The sequence below is a fragment of the Vipera berus genome (genome assembly GCF_964194415.1).
Source record: "Vipera berus genome assembly, chromosome: 9".
Classification (NCBI taxonomy): Eukaryota; Metazoa; Chordata; class Lepidosauria; order Squamata; family Viperidae; genus Vipera; species Vipera berus.
The window spans coordinates 15,436,282-15,449,887 of record NC_138212.1 but is presented as its reverse complement, the minus strand read 5'-3'; the positions used below and the strand labels follow the sequence as shown (position 1 = coordinate 15,449,887).

Below are 13,606 nucleotides of genomic sequence, written 5' to 3'. Positions count from 1 at the left end.
CAATGATTTAATCATTTCAACTCTTGAGTTACAAATATTCGCCTTTACTAAAACTAACTTGATATAGACGAAATCAGATTGAGATGGGGCTATTTTAGCGAGTCCTTTTCAATATTGTATTCCAGTTCTTTGGGATTTCAATTCCCCAAATTATCAGTATGCTGATAACATCCAGTGTTTCTTGAGGGTACTTAGTTTCAGAAGTTTGCCTAAGTTTCTCTTATTTTCCATTGGGGCCTTGGACTTTAGTTGTCATTTTTATGCTCATTCTTAACACTCTTGTGTTAAGCAGTGACAGCTGATGATCACTAGAGGGCGGATTGGCTCAAGTGAAAGATGCATTTTCTCACTTGAATGCAGATGGTCCTTGACATATGACCACAGTTGGGACAGGATTTCCACTGCTAAGCAAAGTATTTGTTAAGTGAGCTGTGCCTGATTTTATGACCTTTATTGCCAGGGACATTGAACGAATCACTGCAGTTGTTAACTGGATCATGTGACAAATCCGGCTTCTGCCATTGACTGCTTGTTGGAAATTGGGGAAGGTTGCAAATGGCAGTCACATGACTCTGGTATGTCAAAACCTTTGCAAATACATGACTGGATTGCCAAGTGCTTGAATTTTGATCACATGACTGGGGATGCAGTGGTGGTAAGTGCAAAGATCAGTTGTAAGTCGCTTTTTTCAGTGCTGTAACAGCAATTGCTGAGCGAATGGTTGTAAGTCAAGGACTGCCTCTGTGTGGGTGTATACACATAAATACAGAAGCACAGATGCATGTTGTGAAATGGGAAACATAAATGGCTTGCACATGATGCACAGAGAGAAGCTAAGCCCTGATTCGTGGAACCTGAGAAGCAAGAGACGATCCAATCAGGGGAAAGCAAATGAAAAGAATGAAATGAAAAAGGAAGGGGAAAGCATAAATTTTAGCCCCCTGAGAAAAAAAGAAAAGAGGGAAGCCGGCAGGGACCAGGAAAAAGTAAATTAGCACACAAGCAACGTTTAATCCAGATCATGACCATCGCAATGCAGACCCTGGAGGAAAAAATATGCCAAGCTTGCCCTAGATATCATCTGTATTTTTGGGTGGTCAGTTTTTGAATTCTGGTATTGTGCGCTCAGTCACGGAGGCTTGGCAGGGAAAACTGCAGCTGGAAATGGCAGCTCAGTGACCGTTCCGAGGGAGGAGGCGTCCAAGTGGCCCTGGAAAGCATCTGTCGTGGGCTGACCTCAGGCCAGCTGACCCTTCGCTCACACACTACATGTTTGGCACTCTCATAAGAACGTTTCAGTGGAACACTGGTCCATTCACGATTGAAAGAGGATCATTGAATACAGACAGACAGAAGTTTAGCTGGAAAAGTTACATTGGCATATATAAGCCCTTGACTTATGACCACAACTGGGACCCAGAATTTCTGTTGCTAAGCAAGGCAGTGGTTAAGTGAGTTGCACCCAATTCTGTTACCCTTTTTGGCACAATTGATAACAAATCACTGCAGTTGTTAAGTGAATTACCTGGCCCTGAATCCGGCTTCCCCCAGTGGCTGCTTGTCAGAAGCTGACTGGGAAGGTGGTAAAGGGAAGTCACATGATCCTGGGACACTGCAACTGTCATACATACATGCTGGTTGCCAAGTACCCAAACTTTTATCATGTGACCATGGGGACACTACAGTCGTAAGTACGAAGAGCAATTGCAAGTTACTTTTTTCTGTGCAGTTGTAACTTCAAACAGTCACTAAATGCAAGGTTGTAAGTTGAGGACTACCTATACAGCCATGCGTACATTTGATTCTTCCAAGGTACTCCAAATGTTTGGCCCCAAGAAGCTGCTCACAGCCATTTCAAGCATTTCTGCTATTCTAGGTGAAAAAAATTAGCTTGTTTTACTTAACAAAATCATTTGCTTTCTCATTAAGTGATGGATTTTCATCACACCAATGCATGTGCATACTTTAAAAAAAGAGAAGTAGTTATTGTCAATTTATCACAAAGGGCAACATGGGGCAGTCTACACAATACTTTTACTGGGTTGAAATATAAAAACGGGCTTTGTTCCTACTCCATAGGAGCTTTATATGTAGAGCTATTTTTGCAACACTCAGGGTCCAGCAAGATGTTTATTATAATGGGACAACTCTTAATAGGAACCATCCTTATTTGTCAAGTGCAGTTTTAATGCAAAGATTTCCTAGCAATATTTTAAAGAACAGCATTGGGTTTGCTTTTGGAAGCCTCCCTCAATACTTCTATGAGTTCAGATCGCCTTAGTGAGCTACGATGCTAGAGTTCGCCTCAGACAAGGAAGAGGTGAGACAATGCCTTCTTTGTGTCTTTACACTAGCTTTGGGCACCAACGGTTGCTGAGCTGACAATTGCATCTCTCTGAAGCTCCATGGAAAATCGTAAAATTGCAGAACAGTATAAGCCTACTGTATATCATTGAAATCCTCCAGCAGAGGTTTCTCAACCTGGGCAACTTTAAAATGGATGGAGTTCAACTCCCAGAATTCCTCAGGCAGCATGGCCTTCAATTCCTTTTGCATACTGGCTGGGTAATTCTGGGAGTTGGTCCACCCATCTTAAAGTTGTCAAGGTTGAGAAACACTGATTAGTGATTACAGTGTCTTTCCCAACAGTTCTTTCTGTTAGAGCAAGGGTCTTCAAAGTGGGCCCTTTTATGACTTGGCTGAGGAATTCTGGGAGTTGAAGTCCACAAGTCAAAAAAGGGCAGAGTCTGAAGACCCCTGTGTTAGAATGTCTAAGTTAAAACAATGCTGAGGAATCCCTACACTTTTCTTGATATTCTGAGGAAATCTATTTCTTTATAATTTAGCCCTATTGTTTCTTGTCCTGTTCACAGGAACAATGAACCATTCTGCCTTGTCTTGCACATGACAAGCCTTCAGCTACTTAAAAACATGTCTCCCCACAGTCTTCTCTTCTCAGGCTAAATATACAGTGTAGTCAGTTTTTCCATCCGTGCCTTTTAAAATTTTGACATGTCTCCAGTTTGTTAATGTCCCGCTTAAAAGGATGCAATAATTCTGGGTGTGGTTGAACCAATACAGAACAGAACACAACATTGATCCCTTTTAATCTGGGCTCTACACTTCAGCCTAAAATCACATTTCCACACATATACATGAATTTATTAATTGTATTAATAAAATTAATTAATTTGACCCTTGTAATTAATTTGACCACTGTATGAAGCTGTGAATGCTCCAACAATGGACATTTTTAAGAAGAGACTGGACAGCCATTTGTCTGAAAATAGTATAGGGTCTCCTGCCTGAGCAGGGGGTTGAACTAGATGACCTCCAAGATCCCTTCCAACTATATTATTATTATTATTGACTAATATCAATTTTATTTATTTTTATTTACAGGATTAATTTAATAAAAATTAAAATTAATTTGACAAAATTAATAAAATTAATTTTATTTAAATTAATTTAAAATTTAAATTAATTTTATTATTTAGTTCATGGGTGTCCAAGATTTTGGTCTGCCTGGGCTGCACTGAGTGAAGAAGAATTGTCTTGGGCCACGTATGAAAAATGTAATAAAGTTAATGTACATAAACAACCACCTTCCTTTATAATAATTTTATTGTAACTGTGGAGCTGCATTATTAGTTGTCCAGGGCTACATGCAACCAGTGAGTCACAGGCTGGACATGTCTGATTTAGTTAGTCAGGAATCAGTGTCTCGGGAATTGGAAGTTGCTGATGTATTTGGCTAGAAATAGCAATCAGGAGTCAGTACCTTGCAGAGAGAAAAAAATAGATTAGTGGTGGACTGCTGAGTGATTATGATGTGGCTACTGTCTGGATGAGGTCCAACTTTTTTGATAAGCTCAAAATGTTACCAATTGTAAGCTTATTTGGAAGTACTTGGGAACAGTCCCTTGTGTGTGTGTGTGTGTGTGTGTGTATGTATGCAGGGCTTTTTTTCTCATAGAACGCTCAGAACGGAGTTCCGGCACCTTTTGGGGATGGAACCTTGTAGGGTAGGCAAGGCGGGTTGTATGACATGTGTAAGTTCCGGCACCTTTTTCTTTTACAAAAAAAGCACTGTATGTATGTATATATACACACACAGAGAAAAAATTCATACATGATTAAAAACTACTGAAATGTTTACAAAGTAGCAAAGAGAAAGATATGAAAAGAGAAAAAGTGTCAAATGGAGGAAAGAAATATTTAAAGAAGTGACTTTTGATCTTTGCAACAATTACAAACATGATTAACAGTTTCTGCCCTCCCAAATTACATACTATGGTTCCGTTCTTTATAAATAATCCTTTTAATCAGCAAACCCTGAAATCACCAATTCATTTTTGCCCATAGTCCAGAAAGTGTTTCTAGTCTGTTATAAAAATATTTATTGTTCTTTCCCTAATCTAGCATCTCATGTAACCATTTCAGCAAGTTTCACAGTTCTGTATGTTTACTTTGTAGGAGGTAAATGGCATTAGTCTATAATGGCAAAGAATCTGGAATTCTTTTCCACCTAACACATTTTAGGAAAAAGTACAAGCTTTGTGATGAAACTTCACATTTAATGAATTGAACTGCAACTTGTGAAAACTAACTCCTTTTTAAAAACTGTGTTAGTCGGAAATGGTGCTACCAGATTTTGGCTTTTAGGAGTAGGTTTACTAAGGAATAAGCCCTACTATGTTCTAGCGCTGTTCCTTTTGCCTAAAGGAGAACACTAACACAATATGCAGCCATAAACAAAATGAGAAGTTAGCACATTATGGAGATGAAGTTAGTGGCAATCATTTATCCACTAAGCCAGTGTTTCTCAAACTTGGCAATTATCAATTTCATACATTTCAATGAAATGTATTGATTTCAATTCCCAGGATTACCCAGACAGCCTAAGAGTTTTGGAAATCCAGTCGTGACTGCGTAGAATTCAGCAACTTTAGTAAACATGTCCATAGATTGATCTGTCAGCAGGGAGTGCACAAATGTGCACTTCAGCCCAATCTCTGTTTTGAAGGTCCAACATTAACCTCCAAATACAGAGTAACTTTATTCCTAGATCATTAAGTAGTATATTCTATATTTCTCAAAATCTGAATCTGATAATTTCGTCAAAATTCACCAAAAAATAAGTCGTTCTCGACTGATGCACTTATTATAGTTTGCAGTGCATTATGATTTCTTTCGTTGGATACTTTTAAAATACCCGAGACTGAATTTAAGGCACCTTTGTAAAACTGAAAATTGAAAATCTAATCAAGTATTCAAAATTGAAAATGTAATCAAGTATTTCATAATCCAAGTATGAAACTCGGCAGGGACTAGCCTCTTGCTCAGAACTTAACAGTACTCGCCCTTTCTCGTCCTCCGTATCACTCAGCCACCCAAACCCGAGCCGCGTCTTCGGTTCAGCCAATCAGAGCCACCGCTCCTCCGCTCCCTCACATCTCATTAATTAAGAAAAGCAAAAGAGGCGGGAGTCTATATAGCCCCGCCCTCCCAGCCTCAAACCACGCCCGTTTCAGGCTGCGTCCCCCTTGCGTTGAGCGCGCGAGCTTCCTTTCCTCTCAGCGGCGCCCGGCTGGTTGGTAGTGTCGAACCGCCCTCGTCCCCCGCTTAAATCCCTCCCCTCCGCGGTGGGCTCCGCTTTGGGCTGCAGCTTTCCAATTTTTTTTTTTTAAATTCTCGACATTTCCTCCGAGTCCCGCCCCTTCTTAGGGCCACGCCCCTTTCGTATAAATAGTCGGCGTCTGGCAAGCGTCCCATCAGTCGCGCTTGCGGGGCCGGTGAGGTGCGGGAGGGCGGGAGAGCGAGCGAGCGAGCGAGCGAGCGCGTTCCTCTGGTTTCCCCCTCCCCTCCGCCCGTCATCTCGAGTGAGGGAGCCGAGCCGAGGCTGGTGAGGGGCGGCGTTCCTGTGCGGGTGGTCGGCATGGCGCTCTCGGTGCCGGTCAACGGCATGACGGAGGTGGGCAGCGGCAAGGAGCCCCTGATAGAACTCTTCGTCAAGGTAAAAGAGGCTCCTCCTCATTGAGGGCATCGGCTTGTTCCTCTTTCCCGCCTGGGGGGGGTCGCCCTGCTGACTCTCCCCGCGGTGGCGGGTGGGCGTTGTAGTCCTACGCCCGGGCGGTGGGTGGGTGGGTGGGATGGATGGCCCCACCCTCCGGCCCTCCTTCCCGCCCCAGGTCGCCCTCCTGGTCGGGCTTGCCCGTCTGCCCGATCGAGTCCGGCAGGCGCAGCTCGGAGCTTCCTGCGAAGGGCTCGCAAAAAGTGGGGGCGCCCTTAAGACTTGGGAGGGGGGGGTTAGGAAAGGGTCCCGCCGCCCGCTTCCCTCCTCCGGCTCTGGGCTTTCTTCTTGCCCCGGAGGAGCCCAGAGAGCGGTTCAGGTGGGCTTCCTTGAAAGCCCCCCCTCCCAAACTGCTAAGGTACTTGAATGCATTGATCCATCAGTTATTTATGCATCCTATTCATATCCCCCGCTCATCTCACAAACGTGAGCCTGGACGGCTGAAAATAAAACATAAACAAGCCAGATAATGAATGAAAAGCCAGACTCGCTCTTAAAAGGGAAGCAACAGCGCAAGCAGGGCTGGAAATCCTGGGGGGGGGGGGCTTGGGTGGGTGGGTGAGCGAGCATTTGAGTCTTCTTCCGAGCATTTGAGTCTTCTTCCGAGAAGGGCATTAGAAGGAGGAGAAGAGGGAGGCCAGAGCAGCATTCTTCATCCCAGGAGCCGGAAGACTCTGGAACACCCTTGTTGATTTCCTTCTGGACCTTTTCCCTTCTGGGTGGGGCTTTCTGGTTGGGATGAAGAAGAAACTGTGTAGAATAGTGGTGTCCGATCTCGTGGATGCCAGCTCCCAGAATTCCCCAGCCAGCCGTGCTGAATTCCAGAGTTGGAAGGGACCTCGAAGGTCTTCTAGTCCAACCCCCTGCTCATGCAGGAGCCCTCATACCATTTTAGACAGATGGCTGTCTGGTCTCCTTAAAAGCCTCCAGTGATGGAGCACCCACAACTTCAGAAGCCAAGCTGTTCCACTGATTGATTGTTCCCGCTGTCAGGAAATTTCTCCTTAGTTCTAGGTTAGATCTCTCTTTGATTAGTTTCCATCTGTCTTCTTGCCTTCCGGTGATTCGGAAAACAGATTGAACCCCCCCTCTTCTTTGTGGCAGCCCTTCAAATATTGGAACACTGCTATCACGTCTCCTCTTGGTCCGGATCTTAAAATTGCTAAGATTGGATACCCTTGATCTAAAAGTTAGCCTGGCCTTTTGATATCCCTGAGGTTTCCTGGAGGTTTGAACAATAATTCTTACAGCTGTGATTGAACTGACTAATGCAGTATGTGTACTGTCAAATGGAAATGCGTCTAAGTTTATGCAGTTTGTAACTTTGACTTTTTATTTCGCTAGTCAATATGCCTAATCTTACTTACACAGTGGTATTAGTTCAGGAGCATTCTTAGTAGTGGTTTTGGATCCTACGAGACTTCCATGGCAGGTTTGATAAAGGGGGTAGAGCATTTGGAGCTTAGAAAAAGGCAAAGGTGATGAGAGGTTAGATTAGGCAGTATTCCTTGTTCTGCAAAATGGAAAGTTATTGGAGTTGAGAGAATTTTTCTTCCCTTCAGCATCTATAGATCTTGCCTACCCATGATAGATTTATAGTTGCTTTTCCAATTATATATTCTTCCCAATGATATATTCATTAGGAGTCTATTTCTATGAGGTATTTTGATTCACTTGAGATTTAGCTCAAACACTTCCTATTTTATTTCCTCCCCTCATCTCCAATTTTGGAGCGTATATACATATATAAAGTGCTGATTAATATTAGCATGATTTTTTGTGACATATAAGTTCTATTTTTTTACCTGAAATATTTTTTTATCGAGCATTTATGTTTCTAGTCCTTAGTAAAGCAGAAGTTACATCAAGGGGTATATACCACAGCTGTTTGGGGAATCATATTTTTTATTGCCATAACCTTTGCCTTGTTTGATCATAACCATTCTTTGGTTTTTATATAAGTTCAGCATGGCCTCGCCTTCAGGAACAAGCTCTGTTCTCTAGTGCTGTGTTAGTAAAATCTTCCTCTTTGCATTTTTCCATGCACCCATAATTTGCCGTAGCACATGGATACACCCATTCCAGCCCCTCGCTCTGGTATGACGCAGGCTCAGTTGAGAGCCGAAATCTTGAGCTGGAAATAAAGGGTGGGGAACTGATGGAGTCTGCATGAAGTCATGTTCTCCAGAAGTCATTACTTCATGCAGTCTATGAATAGTCCATTACTCATTACTTGCTCCTGGAAGTAGTATCAGAAGACTTGGCTTGAGTTCCACTTCTGCAAAAAAAATGGGCTTTGGGGAATTATAAGGAGCCATAATAGAAACAAATCTGTATGCCATATTTTATTAAATGTATGTGTATATTTATGTCCTGCATGTGGTGTATCCCTGTTCTCATCGCTTGCTTTACCGGTTATTATGAAACTTTTTGCTGATGTGAGTTGCATATATTAAAGATTTCTCCTTTCAAGCAGGGGAGTGACTGTTGAGTATCACAGCTGAGCCCAAAAGTTCCATTGCTGGATGGAACTTCAAATGGTCTATAAAGACAGGTAGTCCTTGACTTAAAATCATTTGTTTAGGGACCATAAACAAGTGGTTGCATGTTATTTATCTTAGGTCATGGATGTCCAACCTTTTGGTTTGCCTGGGCCGCATATAAATATATATAGTTAATGGATATAAATCACATAATGTTAAAAGTTTACCATCTTTTGCAGCTGTATTATTAACTGTCCAGAGTCGCGTGCAGCCCATAGACCATGGGTTGAACAAGCCTGTCTTAGGTGGTCATTTCTAAATGCTGAAGAAAATGTTATGAAGAAGTTAACATTATAATGTTTGTAAGATGTTGGTTTATCTGAAGTTATGTCACCTAACCTGGGCTACTTTGTGTAGAGACTTTGATTTTGAGTCTTTGAGGAAAATGATTATTATATTTAACTGAAAGGAAGATTGCATAGGGAAAAATAGTTTCCCTTTATTAATGTGCATCCTTCAACCATAACATAACTTATTACCGAGACTGGGGAAAGGGTAATTTGGGGGGGGGGGAATTGATTTCTGTTTTGATACCTAGGCTATCAGTGTTCAAAAAACAAGTAGGCTATATTGTTAAAGGGGTGAAGCGATGTGCTCTCAAAATTAAAGTGAGATTACCCTGCCCACAGAACACGTCTCCTCACAAAGTGATTTTTTACAAATTGACATTTGCAAAAAAAAAAAAAAAAGAAAAGAAAAGAAAGAAAAGATGGAAATTTAAGTGTTAAGTGCAATCATTGCAACTTTACTAATTCCCATGAAATAAAAATATGCTGAGCTATGGTCTATTCATGGTCTTCCGACGCGATCTGAAGACTCACTTATTCGAACAAGCCGGCCTGGCCTGATGGGGGATGGGTTGGGATTTTATTGTTGTTTTTAATATATCTATTTATTGTTTTAGTTTGGGCATTGTGTTTAATTCTTTTTAACTTTTGTACCTTTGTATTTTATATGTTTGCCCTGTTCACTGCCCTGAGTCCCTCGGGAGAAGGGCGGTATACAAATAAAATTATTATTATTATTATTATTATTATTATTATTATTATTATTATTATTATTATTATTATTATTATTATTATTATTATTATTATTATTATTATTCCTGCTAGAGGATATTTTCAAAGCAAACCTTGATGCAGAGATAAAATATAACTTGCTTGTACTTTTCCTGATGGTCTGTGGTAATGAGTAACTTATATCTGTGCCTGCCATCAAGCATGTTGGTCTTCCTACTGTCTAAGTTAAACTTCAATGCAAATATTTGCTGTCGTAATGCTGATCAAGCAGAATCAGCTAATATCTCATTCACTAACAAGTTCAGTATAAATAGTTAATAAAGGAAGCTCATTTCCTGTATCTAGTACTGTAGAAATGCTAATAACAGTCTATCAGTCTCATGAAGATTGGGATATAACTCATATGGCATAATTAGCATGATATTCATTATCCTTAATGTGCACTGTGTATGTAAAATATTGTTTGTATTGGCGTTATGGGGGGATATGTTGTTCAGGAGGCCTGATTCTTTAAATGGCGGGGGGCTATCTCTTAGATGTATTGGCACCCTGAAATTCATCACGTTATGTTTGATAAAAATATATGTATTGTTATATAAAATTGCTAAGTTTTAACATTTTAGAATATCTTACGAAGTTTTAACATATTAAAGAGAAGAAAAGGTTTGCGTGAGAAGCCTTAGACGCTAATATGTATCCATTTACGTTTGGTTTTGAACTATGAAGGACATTTGTTATTATGTTGTCCTGTGTTTGGTCTTTTCCTTTGTAAGATGAAGATACAATTTACAAACTGTAGGCTTCTTCATATTTTGTGTGCAGGATATGACAATCAAGTTAGAATGCAGTATTGCAGGCTAGCTCTGCCCCCTGCCAGGAGTTTGATCCTGACCGACTCAAGGTTGACTCAACCTCCCATTCCTCCAAGGCTGGTAAAATGAACGCCCAGATAGTTTGGACTCAGTAACGCTGACTCTGTAAACTGGGGCCATAAAGCACTAAGAAGTGATGTATAAGTCTATTGCTATCATTGACTGATTTTTGGATATAAGAAGAACATGGCTTTGCCGATGCTATTCCTTTACATAGATCAGTTAAAATATGCCTTTTGCAGATAGAAACTGGGTACTACTGTAGTATTAGTTCTGCTGTAAATTGTCTTCTCCAAATCTTTGTTGCCTGGATAATTCTTGGCCTTTTCTGGGAGACGCCATGAACAGAGAAGCATATTATGGTACTGCTGCTTATAAAGTGTAGAAACGGCTGACTGTAAGTGCTATTCTGAAACTATAAAAGCTGATATGCAAAAGAATTGAAACTGTCTTGTGCTGCCCACTTCTTGAAAACTGGTCACAAGCCAATGCGTTTGGCATTTCAAAATAACCCTGGTAAATGGTGTTACTCCACACAATACAAATAGAGCTAAAGTGTGAGACCATACATTTTAAAAAAAAGCTTGCTGTGTGTCCGTTTTTTGGGATTATTTTTTTTAAAAACTAAGGAACGAGCTGTATTCTGCTTCAGAAAAGTGATTCTATGCGGGTTTGTATTTAATTAAATCCACAGCCTACTTTTTTTTTCTGGCCCTAAGAGTTAAGCCCATTTGTAGTTGCCAGTGTCATGCTGTGTCACTTATCTTTGATTTGTATTTTGGTACAAAATGAAGAAAACAATTCTCAGAGAGAGTGCTAATGACCAGATGACATCCTTCCATTCTTCACCATTGAGTCAGAACTGAAGAAGCTTCTTGGATGAGAAGTGAAACATCTTCAAGGAAAAATAAAGTCCTGTTGCCTCTTGAAAAAGCTCATCCAGGACCTGGATGACTGAGAATCTCCATAGACAAAATGAAGAAAAACTGAGCTTAAGAATAGGATTGCAAAGATTTATAAGATTCGTTCAATTTTGATCTGTGTCCAAGGCACTCAAATATTGTGAATGAACAATGGCTAATTTGAAAAGAGGGTTAATTGTGATGGGTCGGTACCATTATATGTAATTATGGGCATGATTCTCCCTCCCCTTCTGTGAGCTCGGGAAAAATAAAGACTTGCCAACTTTTTTGGGGGGACAATGGCATACTACTCACTGTCTAATGGCTAATTAGACCAACGGGAAATTATTTAGATAGGATTTGATACCTTAACGTACACAGTTGCAAATAACTCAATAATTTGTAGGCTGTTTGGAAATAAATTCAGTATATATAAGCAGCTGCTGTAGAAGAAGAGACTTATTAAATGTGCTGCAATAGTAATTTGACAAACTAAATGATAGTTTGGACATGTCGCAGTTAAGAAAGGTGGTGGTCTGAGCTTCTTATGCTTGCTGGTAAAACAACTGTTTGCCTTATTGCTAGAAAAATGACCTTACTGTCAAGCAATAACATTCGATGTTAGCAACTTGATGCTTACTTTGCTTTGGGACTTAAGGATGGAAGAGAGGCAGTTACTGGAGTTAGTTGATTTGGGAGGATGAAAGTAAACTGTGAGTTAAGAAGCCTGTCTCAAATTTCTTTATTGCAATAAATATGGCAGATTGCCTTTAGTTGCCTACAACACATCCCTGTCAAAAGAATCTGACTACTCTTGTTCTTTCTGAGTCTTTCTCCAAATGAGTTTTCCAAGATAGCAACCTTATATCTTCCATAAAAAGAGGTAAGAACAAAGGCTGGCTAATCTTGCAGTGCAGATAGTCCTTGATTTACGACAACAATTGAGCCCAAAACTTCACGTAAGTCATATAAATGGTCAATCAGATGCATCTAAGAAGCTCACAAGGATGGGAAAATGAGTCCTCTTCGTCTGTTTTCTAACAGCTGGAGATTTTAAGGTGGTATTTCTCTACTGTGGCAACTTTAAGATTTGTGCATTTCAGCTCCCAAAAGTCTGCAATCAGCATATTGGCTGGAGAATTCTGAAAATTGAAGTCCATACATTAAAGTGGTCATGGTTGAGAAACACTGTTTTAAGGTAATTGGCCTTGGATTCTGTGGGCAGCAGATACCCTGTCCTTGAATCTGCCTTATTTCCCTGAAAAAAATCTTCATGGTCATCTCCATGTCTGATAGAATAATGGAAATTTTGGACTCCATTGTGGTTGTATGTTGAGGACTTCCTGTAGTGACTTTGTTGAGTCCTAAAGATTTTCTTGGTATCTGCTGTGCAGCAGGATCTGCTGAGTGACTTTCAAACATCTTTATCCTGCTTCCGCCTCTCATATTTTAGGTGGATGTAAATTGCTGTTGTGTTAAACCTCTGTGCTAACTCTATATATAGGTTTTGGCAGAGGGTCGTCATCCAAAGATACCATAATGCTCTTGCTTTGACTGCAGCTGGAAAGGAATAGGTAACAACTCTTAGTGGATATACATGAAAAGTGGCAGTGGAAGCATTTGGACCATGTTGAAAGCAGAACTTGGCTGTCTATCAGGGAAAAATAGAAGAATGGCATAAACTTACGGAGGCTTCTTTGAAATGAAATAAGCAGAGGAAAACCATTGTAGCAGCTAAACCTTTTAGAGGGTAGCTCTTGGAGGCAAAATTAGTATGTTAAGCAGTTAAACCATTTATCTGCAGAACCTCAGAGTGATATCGGGACGGTAGCTATGGTTTCTGGAAGAAGAAAGCCAGGCTTTTAAGGGCTGGATCATAATTTTTCAACTGTGGCTGAAAGAGGCCAAGTCACTTTGTTCACCTATAGTTTCTCTATTAGTCATTCTCAGATGTCGCTTAGTTTTTCCTCTTTGAATCTGCAAGCGCCTCTGCTTTGTTTGACTTTGATTTTATAAAACCGAATCCACACTTACAGTTGTTGATACATGTTGAAGCAGCATAAAGAAAGTGCCTGGAGGCGACATCTGTGCTTTGAGGATGTTCTCATTGTCTAATGTTTTGTCCTAATCTCAGTCATTGAGAAAATTACCAGTTGAAAGAGAAAAGTCATATGGGGTTCAGTTTTAAGCATACCAG

At 40.6% G+C, this 13,606-nt stretch overlaps 2 protein-coding genes across 2 annotated transcripts in view; one reads left to right on the top strand and one right to left on the bottom strand.

Moving 5' to 3' along the window:
* The window catches only part of STPG1 (sperm tail PG-rich repeat containing 1), a 209,719-nt gene that overhangs the window by 134,157 nt on the left and 61,956 nt on the right, over positions 1-13,606 (bottom strand). The gene's annotated exons all lie outside the window — the stretch shown is intronic.
* The window catches only part of CLIC4 (chloride intracellular channel 4), a 55,810-nt gene continuing 47,909 nt past the window's right edge, over positions 5,706-13,606 (top strand). The window contains exon 1 of the mRNA XM_081335303.1: positions 5,706-6,016. Within this exon, the coding sequence (XP_081191429.1) occupies positions 5,939-6,016 (78 nt within the window). The 5' untranslated portion in view covers positions 5,706-5,938. The remainder of the gene's footprint in view (positions 6,017-13,606) is intronic.